The sequence below is a fragment of the Stegostoma tigrinum genome, chromosome 34 (genome assembly GCF_030684315.1).
Source record: "Stegostoma tigrinum isolate sSteTig4 chromosome 34, sSteTig4.hap1, whole genome shotgun sequence".
Lineage (NCBI taxonomy): Eukaryota > Metazoa > Chordata > Chondrichthyes > Orectolobiformes > Stegostomatidae > Stegostoma > Stegostoma tigrinum.
This window is the reverse complement of record NC_081387.1, coordinates 4106719-4133105: the sequence shown is the minus strand read 5'-3', so window position 1 is coordinate 4133105 and position 26387 is coordinate 4106719. Positions and strand designations below refer to the sequence as shown.

Below are 26387 nucleotides of genomic sequence, written 5' to 3'. Positions count from 1 at the left end.
TTGACTCTCTTAATTGTCTTATCACCCAGGGTCTAGGCCCGAAACATCAGCTTTTGTGTTCCTGAGATGCCGCGTGGCCTGCTGTGTTCATCCAGCTCCACACTTTGTTATCTCTTATTGTAACTCATCCTGGTCAGCTCTATTCTTGCTCAATTAAAGTCAACTCTCTGCTAATGGATTTTTCTTACTCTAGATTGTTGTATTTCATTCTTTAATATTCTGAATCCTATGATACAATGATCACTGTCTCCTAAATGTTCTCCCACTGACACTCGATCCACTTGGCTCACCTCATTTCTAAGAACCAGGTCCAACAATGCATGCTGCTGGATGGAACTCTCCTGAACACAGTGTAGGAACATTTGCTCCTCTCTGCCCCTTACACTACCAGTATCTTAGTCTATATTTGGATTTATTGAATTCCCCCTCATAACTACTCTATAATGCTGGCATTTCCCTGCAGATTTGATCCTCTAAATCCTTTTCACTTGGTAGTATATAGACTATGCCACGCAATGCAATTGCACCCATTTTATTCCACGGCTCTAGCCAAATTGACTTGTCTGTGAACCCTGTGAGACATCTTCCTTCTCTGGCACTGCTGATGCCATTTATAACCAATCCTGCTACTCCTCCTCCTTTCTTTCCTTTTTTAAAAATTTTCTTGAGCGACTTATACCCAAGAATATTTAATACCTAGTCTTGACCTTCCCTGAACCATATCTCTGTCACAGCTGCAACATCGTAATTCCACATCATATTCAGCATCTCTAGTTCTTCAATCTTATTAACTGTGTTGTATATATTTACATACATGCATGTTACCTCGTTTTGGACTTTCTTTCTCCCCATCCCAATTTCACCTGTTATCTTAGATAACAAAGTGTGGAGCTGGATGAACACAGCAGGCCAAGCAGCATCCCAGAGGTACAAAAGCTGACGTTTCGGGCCTAGACCCTTCACCTGTTACCTTACTATTTTCTGTGCTATGCCAACTGTATTCTTAAGTATTGTGTGAGTATTGCTATTCACCTCTGATATCCCTTGGTTCTCACACCTCTGCCAACACTCCACAAAGGAATTCTGTCCCAGCTCAGTTTAAGTGCAATCCATCCAGCTTGTGCAGGCACCATCTTCCCAGAGCCAGTCATAGTGCCCCTGAAATCCAAAGCCCATTTTCCTGCCCCATCTTTCCAGCCATGCATTCATCTGTCTCATCCTCCTAATTCTGTACTCACTTGCAAATGGCACGCAGAACAATCTTGGGGCTACTACTTTTGAGTCTTGCTGGCTAACTTTCTATCTAGCTCCCTAAATTCTGACTTATAGACCATGTCCTTCATCCTACATCAGCCGGCATGCACCATCACACCCACACCCCCTCTTCAGAAGTAAAATAAGGATTTTAAGTTTTAGCTGTTACATATATTGGATTGATGAATGTGAATCATCACGATGCTGTGATGATAATTATTTAATGGACAATGTAAGAGCAAAGTGATAAGAGAGAAAGTTACTCAAACAGTAAAATGTTGAAGTAACATTTAAAGTGTTTTAAATTGGTTGTTTTGAAGATGCTATTTTTCTGATTTTTGTTTATAAGATCGTGGACAGCAAATGGTTTGAAGAGATTGAGGAGATTCCTAAACTGTTTTTGATTTGAAAGGGGTCAATAGAATGTCAGATTAAAACTATTCTGTAAGATTTTTTGGAAGTCATATGGTTCAAGCTAATTGCTTGGATCTATTTCCTGGAAATTACATGGCTGGGTTTTTGACTGTCATGAGTTGGATTTTTTTTGGGTATTGTTTGGAGTTCAGTTGGAGTACAGCATGACAAGAGACAGAAAATATCCAGCTCAACCTCTGACATTCTGAGAAAACCTTCTGTGTGTCCAGTATAACTGAAACACTAATTAACTTGTTCCGAAAACCTTCTGAAAGAGTTATTCTCAGCATTTCCTGACCAAACTGCATATCAAACAATGCCAGTCATGACTGCCTATATTTAGTGACACACACTATTTAGTGACACCTGTGTATGTGTGCCAGGACACTGAGTGAAAGGTATCTTGAATGTTTCACAACTTCCCATGCTTTTCTTCAAGAACTAACAGTTAGTGTGCTTTTTTAAAGAGATCACTGCAGGGAAAGCACTTTATCTTTTTCTTTAACTGTCTTATGTTAGCTGAGGATTTATTTAAAAGAGTGAATATTTATACTTTCACACTTCAAATTGAGTGTAAATCCAATTTGCATCTTTATTGAATAACTCATTTTGTAATAAATTAATAATTTTGTTGTTTATTGGATAAACCTGGTTAATGCATTTTTTTATTCAGCACCTAATTATAGGTAAAGTGTAGAGTTGTCCGTTTTGGTAACAAGGTAAAACATTTAAATTTATGTTGTCTAGAGAAAAGGCACTCTCCAACCTTGGTCAAAATATGGTATGTCTTGGGAAATGTTTATGGAAGCAGATTACAATGGTGATGAGTTTTCATTTTTTGAGCAGGAGGAGATGTCATAATTGTGACATTTATAGATTTGTTACAGTTTAGGATGAAAGTTTTAAGTGTGGGATAAATAAAAGGGGCCATGTGACTGCACTGAGGTCTGCCTGACATTAATTAGGGAGGAGGTGGGTTGTGGGTGTTAATTGGTAGGGATCAGAAGGAGGCTCAGGGACAGCTTTATTGAGAGAACTGTTATGGCTAGTGTGCACAAAAAAAATCTCAAAGGAAAATAACTGTATTCACTTCTATATTTTCAAGTTTAAATTCTGTTTTTGTTAAAACACAGACACCCTACAAAAGGCAACAGATTTGCAATGTGCAATCTTGCCACATCATTCAGTCGGCAATTAATTGGAAGTTTATATTTCTTTTTAAAACATTAATAGTCTATGGAGATGATAACACTGGTTAGGGAACAAGTGCCCCATTGCCACTCTGTCTGAAAGTCCCCAGCAGTTGGTTTCAAGACTCTATTCTTCCTGAGAAATATATAAATAAACCAGAGTTTGGTCCACAGGGCACAATTACAAACTAGTGAAGTGGGAAATGATGAAGATGAGAAAGGCATGGAGCAGCAATATTGATGAGAAAGTGGAGCAGACAAGGAGGAGATGAACAAGGATGTTAATGAGGAAATGAAGAGAAGGGGTAGAAACAGGACTAACACAATGATGGTGAGCGGGGGAGGCAGATGTGGAGCAGGAGAAATGACAAAGATTCATCAATAGAGTGAAGAAAGGGTCAACAACTACAAAAGGCAGCCTTTGTTTTTCAATCAGCTACTGTCTCAGTTCCAGGACAGTTCTGCACGAGATCTTCAGGATAGTGTCCAAGGTTCATCCATATTCAGCTGCCTCATCAATGACCTTCCCTCCATCTTAAGATCAGGAGTGGGGATGTTCATTGATAATTGCACAATGTTCAGCATCATTCACAACTCCTCAGATCTGAACTGATCCATGTCCAAATCCAGCAAGACAAATGGCAAGTGTTTATCTTCACCCTGTGGTAATACACCACATCTCATGGTAAACCACATCTAGTGTAAACAAATAAATCAGATATGCGTGAAAACGATGCTTACATTTTAACCACAGGCGAGATTTGTTTTACTCAGAGCGTTGTGAGTAGCTGCAATATGCAGCCAGAGGGGGCTGTGGCTTCAGTTTAATGTCTCATTCAAAAAATATCGAGAAATATTGACTTCTTCCTGGCATCCTTAATCTTAAATGCCACTCCTCCAGAAGCAATTTATCTAAATGGTCGAACACAGAGGATGGCAGATAGGAACACTCCAGTAAAACAACAAAATTTTGTAAAGGGGAAATTGGTAAAAATACATTTCAAGTTTCACGAGCAATGCTCGAACATTGCGTTTGTTTGCGTTCACACCCAATTGTGAACAGAGTTTGAAAAGAGAGTGAAGTTAAAACTTTATTTCCTGAGTATTGGACGCTTCTCGGGACGCGTTTCTGCGAAAGAGGAGTCAGCTTGAATGAAGCAGGGATGGAGCGTTTCCTGGAAGGGAGATGCAAATAAGCACAACATGGTCCCCCGAAGTGAGTGTATATTCAGTGAGACAGGAGCGATCGAGACGTTGTGTGATCCATGTGAGGAATTGTGCTGCCTGACAGGCAGAAAACGTTCGGTAGGTGATGTTTCGCTTTTAGAAAATAACAGTGAGTGTGAGTATGAGAAACAGCCGGTGTTGTTGGGCGTGAGCGGGTGAGACTTTACGGCATCCTTGCTTAGCCGCGGAGATAGCATGATCAAGAAGGTGGTTTTTCCCAGGACGAGGCCATCCCATTGTGCTTTGGGTTCGCCGATGCCCCAAGTGTGGGATACTTGTCTGCAAAATTTGTGGTAGTGGGGACTGCGTTGGAGTTGTCGCATGGTTTCTAAGCTTAGAACCAGAGCATCCTTACGGTCAGAACAACTTTCTGCATTACTCTGAGGCTGTGTCCTTGGGTCCTAATCTCTTTTGCCCCTGGACACATCTTCTCAACATCCAGGAGATTCAGTTTTCTGTAAGTTTTTGTGAGAACCACCCTCAACCTTCTAAACTCCATCAACTGCAGACCCAGAGTTCTCAAATGTTCCTCATAGGTTAAGGTTTGCATTCCTGGCATCTTTCTTGTGAACCCCCTCTGAACCCGCTCCAGGGCCAGCACATTGTTCCTGAGATGTGGGGCCAAAAACTGCACACAACACTCGAAATGTGGCATGACCAGAGCTGTATAGAGTCTCAGAACATAGAACATAGAACAGTACAGCACAGAACAGGCCCTTCAGCCCACAATGTTGTGCCGACCATTGATCCTCATGTACGCACCCTCAAATTTCTGTGACCATATGCGTGTCCAGCAGTCTCTTAAATGACCCCAATGACCTTGCTTCCACAACTGCTGCTGGCAACGCATTCCATGCTCTCACAACTCTCTGTGTAAAGAACCCGCCTCTGACATCCCCTCTATACTTTCCACCAACCAGCTTAAAACTATGACCCCTCGTGTTAGCCATTTCTGCCCTGGGAAATAGTCTCTGGCTATCAACTCTATCTATGCCTCTCATTATCTTGTATACCTCAATTAGGTCCCCTCTCCTCCTCCTTTTCTCCAATGAAAAAAGTCCGAGCTCAGTCAACCTCTCTTCATAAGATAAGCCCTCCAGTCCAGGCAGCATCCTGGTAAACCTCCTCTGAACCCTCTCCAAAGCATCCACATCTTTCCTATAATAGGGCAACCAGAACTGGATGAAGTATTCCAAGTGCGGTCTAACCAAAGTTTTAGAGAGCTGCAACAAGATCTTACGACTCTTAAACTCAATCCCCCTGCTAATGGAAGCCAAAACACCTTATGCTTTCTTAACAACCCTGTCCACTTGGGTGGCCATTTTAAGGGATCTATCTATCTGCACACCAAGATCCCTCTGTTCCTCCACACTGCCAAGAATCCTATCCTTAATCCTGTACTCAGCTTTCAAATTCCACCTTCCAAAATGCATCACCTCGCATTTATCCAGGTTGAACTCCATCTGCCACCTCTCAGCCCATCTCTGCATCCTGTCAATGTCCCGCTGCAGCCTACAACAGCCCTTTAAACTGTCAACGACACCTCCAACCTTTGTGTCGTCTGCAAACTTGCTGACCCATCCTTCAATCCCCTCATCCAAGTCATTAATAAAAATTACAAACAGTAGAGGCCCAAGGACAAAGCCCTGTGGAATCCCACTCACCACTGACTTCCAGGCAGAATATTTTTCTTCTACTACCACTCGCTGTCTTCTATTGGCCAGCCAATTCTGTATCCAGACAGCTAAGTTCCCCAGTATCCCATTCGTCCTGACCTTCTGAGTGAGCCTACCATGGGGAACCTTATCAAATGCCTTACTGAAGTCCATATACACCACATCCACAGCTCGACCCTCATCAACTTTTCTAGTCACATCCTCAAAGAACTCGATAAGGTTTGTGAGGCATGACCTGCCCCTCACAAAGCTGTGTTGACTGCATTTGATCAAGCCATGCTCTTCCAGATGGTCATAAATCCTATCCCTCAGAATCCTTTCTAACACCTTGCAGACGACAGACGTGAGACTTACTGGTCTGTAATTGCCGGGTATTTCCCTATTTCCTTTCTTGAAGAGAGGAATTACATTTGCCTCTCTCCAGTCCTCAGGTGCGACTCCAGTGGAGAGCAAGGATGCAAAGATCCTCGCAAGTGGCGAAGCAATTGCATTTCTCGCTTCCCAAAGCAGCCGAGGACAAATCTGGTCTGGGCCTGGCGACTTGTCAATCTTAATGTTTGACAAAATTTTCAGCACATCAGCTTCCTTTATCTCTATCCATTCCAGCATGCACACCTGCTCTTCAAAGGTTTCATTCACTACAAAGTTCATTTCTTTCATAAAGACAGAAGCAAAAAACTCATTTAGGGCTTCCCCTACCTCCTCAGACTCCACACACAAGTTCCCTATGCTATCCTTGATCGGCCCTACTCTTTCTTTGACCATTCTCTTATTCCTCACATAAGTGTAAAATGCCTTTGTGTTTTCCCTAATTCGTTCTGCCAAGCCTTTCTCGTGCCCCCTCCTGGCTCTCCTCAGACCATTTTTGAGCTCTTTCCTCGCCTGCCTGTAATCCCCTAGAGCTGAACTTGACCCTAGCTTCCTCCACCTTATGTAAGCTACCTTTTTCCTTTTCACAAGAAGCTCCACCGCTCTCGTCATCCAAGGTTCCTTTATCTTACCCCTTCTTGCCTGTCTCATCCCTACATCCTTGCTTTTATATTCAAATCCTGTTAACATCAATGCCAAAGTTGTATTTGCATTCCAAGCGACAGACTCAACCTGCTAGTTTACCCCAAGTGATTTCTCAGTTCTTTCATTGACAGCAGTCCAGAAGGAAGCGCAAGGGCAGCCTGGGAAGGTAAGCTTTTTGATTATAAAACTAAGGACCAGGGGGCTGTCGGGAAGGTAAGTTAATCCTTTAAAAACTTACCTGGTGAACAGACGGAGCACACGCTGAGCAGGAGCGGACATAGAATGGCTGAGTAAGTGGGGTAATATATTTGGCCGCTTGCTTTACCGGAAGCACTACTAAGGTAGTGTCTCCCACCCATCCTCCTCCTCTGACCAAAAAAAAGGTTCTGAGCGCTGATTTTTTTTTTGCTGAGTGCCAGTCTTTCTTTCAGTGGTCTGTTTGGGAATTCAGAACAGTGGGAATGGATGTCAGGGCAGTTGCATGCTCCTCCTGTAGAATGTGGGAGGTAAGGGTCACCATTAGTGTCTCCACTGACTTCATTTGCCGGAAGTGTACCCAACTCCAGCTCCTCGGAAACCATGTTAGGGAACCAGAGCTGGAGCGGGATGAACTTTGGATCATTGGGGAGGCTGAGGGGGTAATTGAGATTAGTTACAGGGAGGTAGTCACACCTCAGATACAGGAAAAAGGTAGATGAGTTACAGTCAGGGGATGGAAAGGGAACAGGCAGACAGTGCAGGGATCCCCTGGGGCCATTCCCCTCAGTAACAAGTGTACCGTTTTGGATATTGTTGGGGGAGTGACTTACCAGGGGTAAGCCATGGGGCACAGGTCTCTGGTACATAGTCTGTCCCTGTTGCTCAGAAGGGAACAGGGGAGAGGAGGAGAGAATTAGTCATTGGGGACTCCATAGTTAGGGGGACAGCAGTTCTGTGGGAATGAGAGAGACTCGCAGTTGGTGTGTTGCCTCTCAGATGCCAGGGTCCATGATGTCTCGGATTGTGTTTTCGGGATCCTTAAGGGGGAGAGGGAGCAGTCCCAAGTCATGTTCCACATAGGCACCAACGACAGAAGTAGGAAAAGGGATGGGGATGTAAGGCAGAAATTCACGGAGCTCGGGTGGAAGCTTAGAGCTAGAACAAACAGAGTTGTTATCTCTTGTTTGTTACCCATGCCATGTGCTAGTGAGGTGTGGAATAGGGAGCAAGAGCTGTTGAACACGTGGCTACAGAGATGGTGCAGGAGGGAGGGATTCAGATACCTGGATAATTCGGGCGCATTCTGGGGTAGGTGGGACCTCGACAAACGGGATGGTTGACACCTGAACCAGAGGGGTATCCTGGGGAGAAATTTGCTAATGCTGTTTGGGAGGGTTTCAATTAATTCAGCAGGGGGATGGGAACCTGAATTGTAGCTCCAGTGTACAGGAGGTTGAGAGTAGTGAGGTCATGAATAGGGTTTCAAGGTCACAGGAGTGTACCGGCAGGTATGAAGGTGGTTTGAAGTGTGTCTACTTCAATGCCAGGAGAATTTGCAGCATGGGCTGGTACCTGGGACTTCGATGTTGTGGCCATTTCAGAGACATGGATGGAGCAGGGACAGGAATGGATGTTGCAGGTTCCGGGGTTTCGATGTTTCAGTAAGATCAGGGAAGGTGGTAAAAGAGGTGGAGGTGTGGCGTTGTTAGTCAAGGATATATTACAGTGACAGGATGTTTGATGAGGACTCGTCTACTGAGGTAGTATGGGCTGAGGTTAGAAACTGGAAAAGAGAGGTCGGCCTATTGGGAGTTTTCTATAGGCCTCCAAAAAGTTCCAGAGATGTAGAGGAAGGATTGCAAAGATGATTCTGGATAGGAGCGAAAGTAACAGGGTAGTTGTTATGTGGCCTTTCACTTTCCAAATATTGACTGGAAACGCGATAGTTCGAGTACTTTAGATGGATCAGTTTTTGTCCAATGTGTGCAGGAGTGTTTCCTGACACAGTATGTAGATAGGCCAACAAGAGGCGAGGCCACATTGGATTTGAACCAGGCCGGCTGTTAGATTTGGAGGTAGGTGAGCACTTTGGTGATAGTGAGCACAATTTGGTTTCGTTTACTTTGGCGATGGAAAGGGATGGGTATATACCGCAGGGCAAGAGTTATAGCTAGGGGAAAGGCAATTAGGCAAGACTTAGGATGCATAGGATGGGGAAGGAAACTGCAGGGGCTGGGCACAATTGAAATGTGGAGCTTGTTCAAGGAACAGCTACTGCGTGTCCTTGATAAGTATGTACCTGTCAGGCAGGGGGTAGTGATCGAGCGAGGGAACAGTGGTTTACTAAAGAAGTTAAATCTCTTGTCAAGAGGAAGACGGAGGCTTATGTAAAGATGAGGTGTGAAGGCTCAGTTAGGGAGCTTGAAAGTTACAAGTTAGCCAGGAAGGACCTAAACAGAGAGTTAAGAAGAGCCAGGAAGGGACATGAAAAGTTTTTGGTTGGTAGGATCAAGGAAGACCCAAAAGCTTTCTATAGGTATGTCAGGAATAAAAGAATGACTCGAGTAAGATGAGGGCCAGTCAAGGACAGTAGTGGGAAGTTGTGTGTGGAGTCCGAAGAGATCGGAGAGGCACTAAATGAATATTATTCATCAGTATTCACACAGGAAAAAGACAATGTTGTCGAGGAGAATAGTGAGATACAGGCTATTAGACTAGACTGGATTGAGGTTCATAAGGAGGGGGTGTTAGCAATTCTGGAAGGTGTGAAAATAGATAAGTCACCTGGGCCGGATGGGATTTATCCCAGGATTCTCTGGGAAGCTAGGGAGGAGATTACAGAGCCTTTGGCTTTGATCTTTATGTTGTCATTGTCAACAGGATGAGTGCCAGAAGACTGGACGATAGAAAATGTTGTCCCCTTGTTCAAGAAGGGGAGTAGAGACAATCCTGGTAATTATAGACCACTGAGCTTTACTTCAGTTGTGGGTAAAGTGTTGGAAAGGATTATAAGAGATAGGATTTATAATCATCTAGAAAGGAGTAATTTGATTAGGGATAGTCAACACGTTTTTGTGAAGGATAGGTCGTGCCTTACAAACCTTATTGAGTTCTTTGAGAAGATGACTAAACAGGTGAATGAGGGAAAAGCGGTTGATGTGGTGTATATGGATTTCAGTAAAGCTTTTGATAAGGTTCCCCATGGTAGGCTGTTGCAGAAAATATGGAGGCCTGAGATTGAGGGTGATTTAGTGGTTTGGATCCGAAATTGGCTAGCTGTAAGAAGACAGAGGGTGGTGGTTGATGGGAAATGTTCATCCTGGAGTTCAGTTACTAGTGGTGTACCACAAGGATTTGTTGTGGGGCCACTGCTGACTGTCATTTTTATGAATGACCTGGATGAGGGTGTAGAAGGTTGGGTTAGTAAATTTGCGGATGACACTAAAGTCGGTGGAGTTGTGGATAGTGCAGAAGAATGTTGCAGGTTACAGAGGGACACAGATAAGCTGCAGAGCTGGGCTGAGAGGTGGCAAATGGAGTTAATTGCGGAAAAGTGTGCGGTGATGCACTTTGGAAGGAGTAACAGGAATACAGAGTACTGGGCTAATGGTAAGAGTCTTGGTAGTGTGGACGAGCAGAGAGATCTCAGTGTCCATGTGCACAGATCCCTGGAAGTTGCCACCCAGGTTGTTAGGGTTCTTTGGAAGGCGTATGGTGTGTTAGGTTTAATTGGGGATTGAGTTTCTGAGGCATGAGGTCATGTTGCAGCTGTACAAAACTCTGGTGCGGCCGCATTTGGAGTATTGCGTACAGTTCTGGCCACCGCATTATAGGAAGGATGCGGAAGTATTGGAAGGGGTGCAGAGGAGATTTACCAGGATGTTACCTGGTATGGGAGGAAGGTCTTTTGAGGAAAGGCTGAGGGACTTAAGGCTGTTTTCATTAGAGAGAGGAAGGTTAAGAGGTGACTTAATAGAGACATACAAGATGATCAGAGGATTGGATAGGGTGGACAGTGAGAGCCTTTTTCCTCAGATGGTGATGGCTAGCACGAGGAGACATCGCTTTAAATTGAGGGGTGATCGATGTAGGACAGATGTCAGAGGTATGTTCTTTACTTAGAGAGAAGTAAGGGCGTGGAATGCCCTGTCTGCAATAGTAGTAGACTCGCCAACTTTCAGGACATTTAAATGGTCATTGGATAAACATATGGATGATAATGGAATAGTGTAGGTTAGATGGGCTTCAGATTGGTTTCACAGGTCGGCGTAACATCGAGGGCCGAAGGGCCTATACTGCGCTGTAATGTTCTATATTCTATGAATCCTAGACTAGAACTTCCAAGTCTCTTTGCATTTCAGACTTCTGAATTTTCTTCCATTTAGGAAATAGTTCTGTTCTTCTCACCGAAGTGCATGATCTCACAGTTTCCCAATTTGTACTCCATCTGCCACTTCTTTGCCAACTCTCCTAACCTGTTCAAATCTATCTGCATCCTCAATACTGCCTGTCCCTCTCTCTGTCTTTGTATTATCTGCAAACCTAGGCGGAAAACCCTCGGTTCCTTCACCTAGATGGTTAATGTATAAAGTGAAAAATGAGGTCCCAGCACTGACCCGAGTGGGACACTATTTGTCACCGGCTGCCATTCCAAGAACCTTTTAACCTCATTCTCTGCTTTCTGCCAGACAGCCAATCTTGAATCCCTGCCTGAACCTTGCTTCTAACACCATGAGCCCTTATCTTATTCAGCAGCCTCCTGTGCAGCACCTTGTCAAAAGCCATCTTTAAATTCAGGTAGATAGCATCTGTAGGCTCTCCTGGGTCGAACCTTCTCATTATTTCCTCAAAGAATTCTAACACATTTGTCAGGCTTGACCACCCCTTGATGAAACCACACTGACTTTACCCTATTTTACAAATCACTTCAAAGTATTCATAAATCTCATCCCTCACAACAGACTGTAAAATCTTACCCACGATCGAGATTTGGCTGATCGGCCTGTAATTTTCAGTCTTACTGCCTTTTGAAAAAGGTGTGTCACATTCACGATTTTCCATTTTTCTGGGGCCCTTCTTGACCCTGCTGATTTCTGAAAGATCACCACCAATTCCTCCAGTATCACTTCAGCTATCTCCTTAAGGTGGTTTTCCCAGGACAAGGCTATCCCATTGCACTCTGGGTGTGCTGATGACTGTCATGTCCCCAAATGTGGGATCCTCGACTGCAAAATTTGTGGTAGTGGGGAACTGCATTCACACTCTCTAATGATTTTTAAAATAGATTGCCGTTATAGCTGTGTGCAAGCTTATCAGCGTTTGCCCAATTTTTTGGGGAAATCACGGCTATTAGATCATTTGAAACAGATGATAATGGGTTATAACGTACAACACAGTTGAGATCAGGAACATGCCCTTCCGCCCACCAAATCTATGCTGCTTAATCAATGACCTTTCCTCCACTGCAAGATCAGAAGTGGGGATGTTTGCTGCTGATTGCACAATGTTCAGCATCACTCACAACTCCTCACATCCTGAAGGAGGCCATATTCAAATACAACGAGATTTGGGCTGACATGTGAGAAATAACTTTCGCTTCACAAAAATACCAGGTAATGACCATCTCTAATAAGGGGCAATCTTACCACCACCCCTTGACATTCAATGGCACTGTCTTCACAGACTCCCCATAATCAACATGCTGCCAAATGCCATTGACTAGAAACTGACCTGGACTCAGCACATAAAGATAGTGGCTACAAAACCAGGTCAGGAATTAGGAATACTGTGGCAAATGACTCACCTCCTGACTTCCCAAAGCCTTTCCACATCTACAAGGCACAAGTCAGGAAGTGATGGAATACTCCCCACTTGCCTGGTTGGGTGCAGCACCAACAAGACTCAAGAAGCGAAACACCAACAAGGACAATTCAGCCCACTTGATTGGCACTACTTCCATAAGCTTCCACTCCCATCACCATTGATGCTCAGTGGCAGCTGTGTGTACTATTTACAAAATGACTGAAAAAAGCTGTCCAAGATCCTTAGTCAGCAACTTCCATGGATCATAGTATCATAGAATCCCTACAGCGAGGGAATAGGCCCTTCGGCCCAACAAGTCCACACTGACCCTCAGACCAATCCCCTGTTAACTCACCTAAGCTACACATTCCTGAACACTACCGGAAATTTAGTATGGCCAATCCACCTAACCTGCACATCTTTAGACTGTGGGGGGAAACCAGAGCACCCAGAGAAAACCCACACAGACACAGGGAGAATGTGCAAACACCACACAGACAGTCGCCCGAGGCTGGAATTGAACCCAGGTCCCTGGTGCTGTGAGGCAGCAGTGCTAACCACTGAGCCACCATACCACTCTGTTCCAAGCCCATGATTACTTCCATCTAGAAGGACAAGAGCAGTCAATACATTGGAATGCAACCACCATCAAGTTTTTCTCCAAGGTAGTCAACATCCTGGCTTGGAAATTTATTGCCATTCCTTCACTGTCACTGGGTCGACATCCTAGAATTCCCTCTGTAAGAGCATTGTGGGGTTACTTACAGAGCATGGACTGCAGCAGTTCAAGGTGTCAGCTCACCAGCACCTTCACAAGGGCAACTAGGGATGGGCAACAAATGCTGGCCAGCCAACAAATGCTGACATCCCATGGGAGAATGGAATAAAATTGAGGCTGAGAGATATCAGACTTAAAACAGCAATGAGGAGGAATTACTTCCATCAAGATGTCATCAAATGATGAAATTCATTACCTTAGAGTGTGACAGATGCCAAGATATTGAATAAATTTAAGAAGGATTTAGACAGATTTTTAAATCAAAATGAATTGAAGGGTTATGGACAGTGATGAGGAAAGTGGAGTTGAGGCCAAGATGAGATCGGCCATGGTCATATTAAATGATGAAGCAAGCTCAACGGCTTGAATAGTTCACTCTTGCTCCTTGTTGTTACAGTCCTATGCTGTTATGTAAGTAAAATGCCATCAGCAATGGCATTAAAAGGTGACATGGGAGCAAGAGAGAAAGAGACTGGAGATCTCTTCCCTAATTGCACAAAGATTAATCCTGCTCTGCCCAATTCCTGGGGAGCTGAGATCCAGCAGCTGAGAACTCCTTGAATAAGCTGTGATTTGCGAGCAATGAACTGTTTAAACCACAAACCTGGGGATATAAAGGTGCTTGAAAAGGCACCATGAATTCTCCACCATGTGGTCTCTCAGTATATATACATGAGCCTGTGTAACAGACATAAAATGCAAAAATGCTCATCCTCCTTTGATTAAAGTGCACATTCTGACTCAAAACAGCACGTGACAAATGACTGGTCCAGGCTGCTCATTCTGGGCAGTGACAGGCTTGGCCTGTTCAGTTGGAACTCATCACCTGAGCCTTTTATAAAGCAGACTCAGGTCTGCAGAACTGTCTTGTCCCAGGCATGCCCACAACAATGGTTCTAATTTGGTGTTCAACAATAAACAATGTTCCTTTCCAGCTGTGCTTCCTGAGTCATTACAGGTGAAGAAAATAAACTGTCCCAGACTGACATTTCACTTGAGTATAGGAGTTGGGAGATCATGTTGCAGTTGTCCAGGATATTGGTTTGGCCATTTTTTGGAAACTGCATTCAATTCTGGTCTTCCTGTGATAGGAAAGATGTTGTTAAACTTGAAAGTATTAGAAAAGATTTAAAAGGATGTTGCCAGAGTTTAAGGGTTTGATTTATAGGGAGAGTCTGAATTGGCTGGGGCTATCTTCTTTGGAACATTGGAGGCTGAGGGGTGACCTTGTAGAAGTTTTAAAAATCATCAGGGGCATGGATAGTGTGAACAGCTGAAGTATTTTCCTCAGGATAGGGGAAAACTAGAGGACATAGGTTTAAGGTGAGAGGGGAAAGATTTAAAAAGGACCTAAGGGGCAATGTTTTCATGCAGAGGATGGTGCGTGTGTGGAATAAGTTGCTATAGGAAGTGGTGAAGGCAGGTACAATTACAACATTTAAAAGGCATCTGGATGCATATATGAATAGGACGGGCTGAGAGGGAGATGGGCCAAATGCTGGCAAATGGGACTGGGTTTATTTAGGATATCTGGTTGGCCTTGGATTAAAGGGTCTGTTTCTGCACTGGACATCTTCATGACTCTATGACCAGCACCTGCCAGTTTCGTTCCAAGCCACATAATATCCAGACTTGGAAATATATCACTATTCCTTTAATGTCTTTGAGTCACAGTCTAGGAGCACTGCACAGTGGGTGTGTCTCTCCCAAAACAACTGCAATAGTTCATGAAGGCAACTCACCACAACCTTCACAAGAGCATTTAGGGACGGGGAGTAAATGTTGGCCCAGACCGTGATGCCACATCCCAATGAATAAAAAGATGATAATGACAAAATGTGATATTGTATCCACATCAGAGACCTGGCTTAAAGAGTGACAGGACTGTATTTTAAATATTTCTGTGAATCAGGTGTACGGGAAGGATAGGAAAGGAAGAAAAGGATTGCCACATTACTGATAGTACCAATTAAAAAGTGTACTGCTGTATTGGAGAGAGAGAGAGAGGTCGGGGGGAATATCAGAAGGACAGACTATATTTGACTAGAGCTAATATAGAAAAAAGTTCCAATAACCTTGATTGGTGTAATCTATAGACCACCAACTAGAGAAAAGGCTGTGGAGGAGTAAATTTGCTGTAGTAGTACTGAGTGGTTAGGATGAGGATTTTTAAGTATTTGAATATAGACTGGAATGGTAGTAGAGTAAAGGGCAGAGAACTAAAGGAATTCCTAGTAATATTTCCTTCACCAATATTTTCCGCAGCACTGTTTCAGCCCAATAGGAGGAGAGGCATATTTTTGGGAATGAAGTAGGCCAAATAATTATATAACAGTAAGAAAACATTTAGGGGACAATGATGTATCCCAAGGTTCAGGACAGCTATGAAAAAAATAACATTTTAGAGTAAGATGAATTAACCTACTGCCCACATCTGTGGGATAAGAATGGATCTGGGTTGAATTGGCTAGAATCAAAGAAAAATGGCAACTACAGCATGGGTACCTCTAAAAAATGACATAGTTTGGAAATAATGCAAAGGTTTGAGCTTCTTAAGCAATTGAATTGTTTGAATTCAAATATGCAAATTACACATTCTTAATTTATAATAATGCACCCTTATTTGTACCTATTATAACAGGGTATGAATTACCATTGGTAGGAAGAACTGCAGAAGGTGAAGTCTGAGATCACACAGTGATCTCTCCACCTATCTTCACACAGCAGGTCAGGCAGTTTCAGAAGAGCAGGAAAGTTTACACTTCAAGACGGGACCCTTCTTCAGAAATGGGGTGGGGGAGGGGAGCTGGGAAATAAATTGAGGGGGTGTCAGGCTGGAGAAGATAGGTAGGATTGTGATTGATGAGTGCAGATAGGGCGAAGAGTTTCAGGGCAGAGGAGATCACCAGAGGCTTGCAAGTGGGAGAGAGATCCGTTGAGGTCTTTCCGGATCTTTGAGGTGGGCATCCTTGGGAGACGTTTCGCAGTGGTTTGTGAATTAAGCCAAATTCATGAAGTAAGTGTTAAATATGCCAAGCACAAAGCAGTGAGAATAGTGGAAGTTCCTTATCTCTCAAGGGCTTACTTTTAAAAATAAAATCAAAATCTGGTTCATTGCTGAAAAGAAAGCTGACAGCACAGACTCATCCTCACCCTTAACTACTTCTCTTTCAATTCCTCCCACTTCCTACAGACAAAGGGGGTGGCCATGGGTACCCACATGGGCCCAAGCTATGCCTGCCAAACACAGCCCAGCTCGTCCTTGCCTCCTTAACCATTCCTCCTACCTCAAGCCCCACCTCCATCTCCTACTCACGAGCCTCATCCCGCCTCCTTGACCTGACCGTCCTCCATGGACAGACCTATCCCCTCCCTAACTCTCCACCTACATTCACCTTTACTGGCTCCATCCCCACCTCTTTGACCTGTCTGTCTCCTCTCCACCTATCTTTTCCTTTATCCATCTTCTATCGGCCTCCCCCTCTCTCCCTGTTTATTTCAGAATCCCGTTCCCCTCCCCCATTTCTGAAGAAAGGTCTCGACCTGAAACGTCAGCTTTCCTGCTCCTCTGATGCTGCTTGGCCTGCTGTGTTCATCCAGCTGTACACCTTGTTAGCACAGATGAGGTCTTTCTTCTCCTGTCTTGGAAGTGTTGTCAAAATGTTTCTTCAGATATTTGTACCACAGACACAACACTAACTAAAATACCTGCCAAAGCAGGTATTTTAAAATGTGGATGTTTTGTCCTACTGATACAGTTGTTTCCCTTCTAATCTGAACTACATAATTTACAGTCTAAAAGTTTCAATCTCAAAACTAAATATTGTTTGCCTCAATTTCTGAACCATGAATTAGGTGTTTCAAGAGTCTCCCCACCAGGAGAAAGTGCAAATGTCACCAAATGATGGGGTTTCATTTGTACAGTTTAGGATATTTCAACCTGTATTAAATATGAACTCACCATATACAATACACACAAACTCATCATTTCCTCATTGTCCAGTCAACTTAAAAAGTTCATTAGCATGCTGTGGAATTTCATGGACAGTTTTAAGTGTAAATATTACTTTTGTGATTGTTATAACCCAGCTGATGTTATTACTGTGCAAGTCAGATCCCAGACTGAAACCTAGATAATCATATTGTGATTTGTTTCAGTTTTAACAAAGTGATCTGTTGCTGAAGATAAGAACACAATGCTGCAGAGTTTGCTTTAATGATAAAACAAGCTTATGAACAAAAAAGAAATCAAAATAAACCAAACTACTAGTCCACGTAGAACACAAATTCAAAAATTTTTAAACACACAGGAAAGGTATAATCCCATTAATCCCAAAACAAGTTTTGATAAATTAAAAGATCAAGATCTTTTGTATAAGACCCTAGTACACAACAATGCCAGTTGTACCGTTCTAACACCACAGTCCTTGTCTCAAACACCTTGATAGTTTTAAGCTGCTTGTGACTTTAATTTAACAATTGGAACTGTAGAAAGCTTCTTCTTGGAGATATTTATGACCTGAGCTTAAACGTAGACAGCTTCAAATCATGTCTTAAGATTTTTAGCCCAATACTTCATTCTGTGGCTAACACTAACTCTTTAAGGTAATCTAGTTTTACAGGATCCTTTCCTTTTTACTGACATAGGTCTATACAAGTATCTTCATCAAAGGACAGCAAAAAACTCAATGTAAAACTGAAGATAATTCTCAAAGCTGTGGGTGTTTTCTTTTAGCTTAAAAAAGACCCCTACTGACTTTATAAACTTGAGTTTGTTTATCTTATTTGTCTATAAAAACTACCAGTGTAGGTGTCAGTGTTGTCTTTGGGTCTGGGTTCCTGAAGCTGTGAGAGGTGGTAAAGTCCCTGGTGTCAGCTGGAATGGACATCTTAAGGGATTGTTTTCATGGACCATTCTGCTTTCACTCACTCTATTGTTTAGACACAGTTCTACTAGCATGTCAGGAATAAATCTTGAGGCAAAGCCCAGCTCCTCCTCGGAAGGCTCTGTGTTAAGTTTTAGTGAGGATTTTGGACTTGTTTTCAAATCCCTCCATGGCCTCTGCCCTCCTTATCTCTGGAATCTCTCCCATTCCCTCAGTGCTGCATTGGAGTGTCAGCCAGGAGCTTTGGGGTTCAATTCTTGGAGTGAGACTTTAACCCACAACCCTCTGTCTCAGGTAGCAAGTTTATTGGTTCAACTCCAACTGCAGATCAATTATTTCCATGAACATGAATTAAAGTTGTTGTCAGGGCTGCATGAAGACTTCCCCAGGAATTGGGGATGTCCCCCCGCCAACATTTAACCACCATTTATTGAAACATAGCCATGTTATAAAACTGGCATTGGGCCTTCCTGTGTGATAAGGGACTGTCCTCAGGTGGTCAAACTACTGATGGAGACCTTTTAACGGCCTTAGTGATTAACCAGACCACTTCCCCCTGACAATCTCATTGATCATCTTAAGCTGCTGATGCTGATTCCAGGAATGAGAAACTTCAGTTATGAGGACAGCTTGGAGAATTTAGGATTGTTCTCCTTCAGAGGAAGAAGGCTGACAGACGAATTGATAGAGGTCTTCAAAATCATGAGTAGACTGAACCAAATCAGTAGGAGAAGCTGTTTCCGCTAGTCAAGAAAAAAAAAGTTTGTGTAGATTTAAAGTGATGTGCAAAAAGAGAAGCCTAAAAAAAGGCTAAACTTTCTCACACAATGAATAGTTAGGGTATGGAATACAATACAGTTCTATGTTCTAATACCTGGAAATGTGGTGGAGGCAAGTTCAACTGAAATGAAGCGCAGGGGTGTTGGGAAAAGACAGGAGGTCGGCACCATGTAATAAAACCAATGCACTGAAAGGCCTCCCTTTGTGCTATAACACTTTTGTGATTCATGACTCCAGTCCACATGATGTGACCTGCAATTATTTCAGCAAATTAGTGGACCACAGACAATGTTAATTTGTGTTACATTAGCAGGTGAAATAGTTGTAAGATCATTTATTACAGTCAAAATAACATTATTACTGTTTCTGTTTTGCTTTCTTTTGTGATAGTTTCAAATAATGCACGCACTCTGTATAAAGCCTGGTGAGGAAATGTGGCAAAAGAAGAGAGACAGCAAAGAGGGAGAGGATTACCCTGGAGGAGAGGTAGAAAACAGGATGAGGTGGAAAAGAGGGCAGAGCTAGGTCGGAAAAAGATAATGAAGAGGAGAAGAGAAAATAAGACCCCTTTCTTATTTGTCCCTTCCTCTAACTCTTTTGTGCCCCTAAGGTCTGCGTGCCTCTGTCCTATGCATGTGCTGATCCCACGACTGCACATTATCACTGCCTTGGATGTTGTGGATCTTCTTCTCTGACAAGCTGTCAAACACATCCGAGGATACACATCCCACATTGATGTTGTCAGTTTGAAAGACTCCATAGATGAACAATGCTATTCCCACACTAGAAATCTCTGTCAAACTTTTCTAGATTCAGTGAGTGCCTTAGTACAGATAACTAGATGAGACAATTTAGGTTTTAAGTAAACACACAATTTAGATTTAACAAAACATGCAACTTGGTGATAAAATACATTATAAATTGCAAAGCTAAATAAAAAGAAAAATCAGCTCATTTAAACATTACTTGTTACGAAGATAACACTTTTAAAGGAGGTCAAACTTCAAACTAAGTTAAACTAAATCTTGGTCCCCAACAGAGTAGGAGCATAGGTTCGCAATGAATCTGAAGTAGATCTGACTCAATTCAACAAATCTCCAAATGATCCAAGTACTTGTTGGGCCGAAGGACCTGCTTCCACACTGTAGGGAATCTAATCTAATCTAATCTAATCTTGTTGAAATATTCATAATTAATTTTTAGCATTTTGTAATTAAGAGGTTGCATGGTAATAGTCACTCAATAAATAATAGAGCACCAAAATACTACCCTAGATTAAGCGAAGAGGTAAAACTATTATAATGACAGTACCCAATTGATTCCTAAAATAAATTCTTCAGAACTGACATTAGGGAGCAGTTGATTAATCAGTCAGTCTGATTTTTTATTTGCATGCAATTCTCATCAGTAACTTCACATTCTTGAGAAGGGAGTTGATCATGTTGGGCTTGCAAATGAACTTTATTAAAAACTGCAGTCACTAGTCAGTTTTCCTGACAAGTACTTTATCAGCTCTTCTTTGTGCACCAATTCCACGTATTTTGAACCTCAATCCTGTCTGTCTGGAGACTCTGCCATGGGAAGATATTGTTGCTGTGATTATTGTTTCTGCTGTTTTGGTACATGCATTGGTAAAAGGGTATGCAGTTCTTTGTTCGATTGGTGAAATCAGGTCGACCTCATTAGCTGTCGGCTGTGAAGGAGCAGTTATTCAGGTGGACAGGTAGATATCTGTGGTTGAGACATCAGAGCTGTTCACTTTCACCGTGCACAATCAAAGTGACACTTCTTCACACAGATCCCTGGTTGCCAAATGAACTGACGTCAGTTAAGTTCACTGAATGTTTGCACTCTGACCAGATCTCCTGGAAATGATTTGGCAGCTTGATCAAAGTGACATTTGATTTTCTGTCATTTTACTTTGACCTCATCAGTGTCTGCTGTTACTAACTGTGAATTTTGTACTGTTGGAAGAATAGTCTGTGCATCATATGATCTTGGTGGCTGGACTGAACAACTTTCCATGCCTTCATTAGGTGTGCTAACTGCATTTATTTGACTTTTTGATCATTCTTTTAGCAATTTTTACCACTGGCTCAGGCTATCCATTTCACTGGGATGCTGTGGAGATGATCAGTAGTGCTGAATGTTCCAATCATTCATGAAGTGTCTGAATCGATTGCTCATGAATTGAGGTTATTGTTACTGATTATAAAGTCAGGGATGTCATGATGACTGAAGTGTGCTTTCAAACATTCAACAATCTCACTGGGAGTCAGTGACATCAGCTGCTCTAACTCCCTGCTGCCTGAATAGTAATGAACTGTGACAAGATAATCAGTTCCAGTGAGAGTGAAGAGCTGTACCCCAAGCTTCATCCAACGGCTGTCTGGGATGTCACGAGTCACGAGCAGCTCTTTATCTTGTTTAGTTTGATGTTCATTACAAGCACTGCTCTGGCCGATGTGTTCCTTCATCTCATTGCTCACGTTTGGTCAGTAGATCACTTCCATTACCTTTCTTAGATAGACTCAATTCCTTGATAGTTTGTTTGGATTGTGTCTCAGCATTTTTTTTCTTATCTCTTTAATGATAATGGCCCTGCCATCTTGGGTGATCACTTCATCTTTGTAGCCTTTGAGGATTTGCATTATTTTTGTGTGATCTTGTCTATCAGCTTCGATGTCTGTGGTGGTGGTTGGTTTCTGGAGCGTGTTGTGCTGTTGCTTCAATCTGGAATATTTCACATGCTGCATCAGCATCAACTTCAGGCACAGAGTGGTTCCTGCCAGAATATCAGTGATGTACCTCTGTTTCCCTTGCTTGTACTTCATTTCCCAGTGACATGCCTGTAAATGAACTGGCCTATTTTGTCAATGTTTTAAAGCAAATGCAGGTGAGTTGGGAAAGACGCTTTGAATTATATTGTGATCAGACTCTACCACTAGTTTCTCTCTCTTTTACAGGTGCTGGTTGAACTGTTCCAAGCAAAGACAACATCAGACTCTCTTTCTCAATCTGTGTGCCATGTTACTCAGTGTGTGTTAACACTGTGAATACAAACCCAACGGGTTGCCCTCACTGCATGGGGATTACTCCAAGTCCTGTGTCACTGACATCACACTGCAGGGTGGCTCCATTGTTGACATCATAATCCCTCAGCACTGGTGATGTCATCACTAGGTGTTTGATGGGAGTGAAAGCTGCTTCTTGTTCTGTGCCCCAGTCCCACTGAACACCCTGCACTGAGAGACTGTGTACACAGTTACACACTCCGAGGATAGGTTAGGCTACGACTTAGTGCGCTAGTTCACAATCTCAATAAAATTACTTGAACTTCCTTCACACCTGTTGGTAGTTCCCTTGTGGGTTTGCCGTTGATCCAGGGGCTTCCACAATTGCATAAAAGCTTTATTGCAGAATTTTCACATAACAGAGTTTCTTATGTGTGGATGTGTTGTTGGACCATGAGATACATTAACTGTGTGACAACCTCAGCAAATATTTCATACTTGAATGGTTTCTCTCTCGTGCAAATAGTCTGGTGCTTTAAGAGATCACAGGATTGGGTGAAAGTCTTCACACAAACCCAGTGTAGGGTAACTCCCCTGTGGATCCTCTAATGGAGCAGGAGGCTCCATGACCTTGAGAACGATTTGTCACACGTGTCGGATGTGAATAGTTTCTCCCTTGTGTGAATACGCTGATGTCTGCGGAGGCTTGATGATTGTGAGAATGATTTGTCACACACTTCACATGTGAATGATTTCTCTCCCGTGTGAATGCGTTGATGTACATGGAGGCCTGCTAAGTCTGAGAATGATTTGTCACACACCTTGCAAGTGAATGGTTTCTCCCCTGTGTGAATACGTTGGTGTGTACAGAGAGTTGATAAGTGTGAGAATGATTTGTCACACACTGCACACATGAATGGTTTCTCCCCTGTGTGAACGCGCTGGTGGATCCGAAGTGTTGATAAGTGTGAAAATGATTTGTCACACACCTCGCATGTAAATGGTTTCTCGCCAGTATGAATACGTAGATGTGTGCGGAGGGTCGATGAGCGTGAGAAAGACTGGTCACACACTTCACAGGTGAACGGTTTCAGCCCTGTGTGAATGCATTGATGTCTGCGCAGGGTTGATGAGTGCGAGAATGATTTATCACACACCTCACACGTGAACGGTTTCTCTCCTGTGTGAACACGCTGATGTGCGCGGAGGGTTGATGAGCGGGAGAATGACTGGTCACACACTTCGCAAATAAATGGTTTCTCCCCTGTATGAATTCTCTGGTGTGTCAGGAGATCAGAGGATTGGGTGAAAGTCATCTCACAAATGCCACACCTGAAGGGTTTCTGCCCTGTGTGATTTCGTCGATGTCTCAGAAGAGTTGAAGAGGCCTCAAAAGATTTGTCACAGATTTCACACTTGAAGGGTTCATGTTCCATGTAGCTGCTCTTGTGTTAACAATTGTGCAGCAGATGTACTTTGTGAGTTTGGAGATCTGTGCCTGAGGAGCTCTCCTTGCACTTGAACAAGAGGAATAAGTCAGTGGTTCATAAGGCTCAATGAACAATTGAAGCTCTCACCACACTTGGAGCCACTGTCACTTCTTCACAGCCAAACCTTCAGAAAGGTTGGTTCCAATGGAAGGCTCCACACCACTGACCAGTTTCAGATCTGATGATATTGCAAAGCTCCCCTGTCCTGACCAATTTCCAGATGATGGTTTCACTGCCCAACCTTCTTCAGCAATGCTGTGAAGTGAATGGATGTCTTCCTGCAGTTGTTCCTTAAGTGATGGTCAGGATCTATCTGTGGTAACTATCCTCTCTGTTAATGCCATGCAATTCTTCTGTAAAACATATGATAAAAGTGCATAAAATATATTACAATAATTTGGGATTAGGATTTTTTAAAAGTAGAGGCAATGTGCATTTGGTTTCCCTTCTGATAGAAGATTCAGGCTAGAAGATAATTTGAAACAGTGAATTAAAGACATAATTTCCAAAAAGACAAACGCCAACAAGGTCTGTGCAGTTTTATTGCATGAAATGTTCACTTTGCTGAGTTTATGATGGACAGAGAAGAAAAAGATCAGAGTTTAGATTTTACTTCAGAGCAGATGAATTAACTTTTCAGCTCAGTCATCTTAGTGGAAGGGTTTTAGTTTGTGAAGCGTCCAAGTATTGAGTGCTTGAATTGCGTGCTTTGATGTTTATACACTGTCAGAGCTACAAGAAAGATATTTATGTTATCAGAATTGAGAAAAAGTTCATATCAACAGACCTGGAAAGAAGCTGTAAAACTGTTCCAGCAGTCCAAAGAAAAGAACTGGGAAGAACAAGTTGAGGAAGAAATTAAAGAGTAAGAAATAATGTTTCTTAGGGCTTGAATATCTGTAAAGGATATTGCTGAGGAATAGGCTGTCATTTTATTTCACAGTTTATGTTTGGAGCTTTCTTAAATGTTTCTACATGTTGCGTTATTCATATATTCCTCTTTTGCATAAAACAACTTATTATGTTACTTTGTTAAAGAACAGTCAAGGCGTTTTTCCTCGGTAGAGGAGTCCAAAACTAGAGTGCATAGGTTTAAAGTGAGAGGGAAAGATTTAAAAAGGATTCAAGGGGCAACTTTTTCACGCAGAGGGTGATGTATGTATAGAATTACTAGGTGAGGAAGTGGTGGAGGCTGGTACAATTACAACATTTAAAAGGCATCTGGGTGGGTACATGAATAGGGAGTATTTATATGGGTACAGCAAAATGCTGACAAATGGGACTAGATCAGATTGGGATGTCTAGTTGGAGGGACAAGTTGGACTGATGAGTCTTCTCTGCACTGTATGACTATGATTCCAACACTTGCAGCCTCATTTGTACACGTTTAGGAACCAGCCAAAACAAGCCAATAATCCACTGAGCCAGGTGTTCATTCTGAGTTCTCAATTGATAAATATAAGCTCCAGCTGGGATCAAGGTAACAGAAAAAACATGATTTAATTTAACTCCTTCTTTTCCATTGCTGAAGACGCTGGCTCCTCAGTTAGAGACTGAGTGATTGCCACAGTGAGTGTCAGTCTGCTACTCCCTGTGTTGGAGGATCAGATGCAAGTCTTTTTTTTCCCTCACTTGACTGTCACACACCCTCTGTTTCCAGCAGGGACACTGGATAGTGACTAACAGATGACAATGAGGCTACTTTCTTTCCTCTGCCCAGGTACCTAGGCGCCATGAGGGTAGAGGAAAAGACAGTCAGCAGCGGTGTAAAACAGGTTCTCAATTCACTGTGAGCTCAAGTCATTCTGGCCAGTTTTACCCTTTGAACAGGTATTTCATATTAAAAAAAAACTCAGGAGAGATTAATTCAATGGGATTGTGAAATTTCAACTGCTGTTTCCCAAAGCTATTTGAATAAAACATAAGGACAGGTTCTGAGGGAAGCGAGAGAGGAAAAGGTTACTGAGGGAAGCAAGAGAGGAAATAGCCGGGGCCTTTACAGATATCTTTGCAGCGTCCTCTGACATGGGTGAGGTCCCAGAGGACTGGAGACTTGCTAATGTTGTCCCCTTGTTTAAGAAGGGCAGCAAGGATAATCCAGGTAATTATCGACCAGTGAGCCTGACGTCAGTGGTAGGGAAGCTACTGGAGAAGATACGGAGGGATAGGATCTATTCCCATTTGGAAGAAAATGGCCTTATCAGTGATAAGCAACATGGTTTTGTGCAGGGAAGGTCATGTCTTACCAACTTAATAGAATTCTTTGAGGACGTGACAAAGTTGATTGATGAGGGAAAGGCTGTAGATGTCATATACATGACTTCAGTAAGGCGTTTGATAAGATTCCCCATTGCAGGCTGATGGAGAAAGTGAAGTCACATGGAGTCCAGGGTGTGCTAGCTAGATGGATAAAAAACTGGCTAGGCAACAAGAGACAGAGGGTAGTAGTAGAAGGGAGTTTCTCAAATTGGAGACCTGTCACCAGTGGTGTTCCACAGGGATCTGTGCTGGGACCACTGTTGTTTGTGATATATGTAAACGATCTGGAGGAAGGTGTAGGTGGTCTGATCAGCAAGTTTGCTGATGACACTAAGCATGGTGGAGTAGCTGATAGTGAAGGGGACTGTCAGAGATTATAGCAGAATATAAATAGACTGGAGAGTTGGGCAGATAAATGGCAGATGGAGTTCAATCCGGGCAAATGCGAGGTGATGCATTTTGGAAGATCAAATTCAAGGGTGAACTATACAGTAAATGGAAAAGTCCTTGGGAAAATTGATGAACAGAGAGATCTGGTTGTTCAGATCCATTGTTCCCTGAAGGTGACAATGCAGGTCAATAGAGTGGTCAAAAAGGCATATGGCATGCTTTCCTTCATTGGGC

The 26387-nt window shown here is 42.8% G+C and overlaps 2 protein-coding genes across 3 annotated transcripts in view; one reads left to right on the top strand and one right to left on the bottom strand.

Moving 5' to 3' along the window:
• Positions 1-26387, top strand: part of LOC125446366 (uncharacterized) — a 281544-nt gene that overhangs the window by 84598 nt on the left and 170559 nt on the right. The window contains 4 exon segments of the mRNA XM_059639405.1: positions 4424-4542; positions 6907-6941; positions 21678-21804; positions 24876-24984. Of these exon segments, the coding sequence (XP_059495388.1) occupies positions 4424-4542; positions 6907-6941; positions 21678-21804; positions 24876-24984 (390 nt within the window).
• LOC132206259 (zinc finger protein 239-like) overlaps positions 17610-26387 on the bottom strand; it is a 50528-nt gene continuing 41750 nt past the window's right edge. For both annotated transcript variants that reach the window (XM_059639701.1, XM_059639700.1), the window contains exon 2: positions 17610-23857. In XM_059639701.1, the coding sequence (XP_059495684.1) occupies positions 22620-23450 (831 nt within the window). In that variant the 5' untranslated portion in view covers positions 23451-23857 and the 3' untranslated portion in view covers positions 17610-22619. The remainder of the gene's footprint in view (positions 23858-26387) is intronic.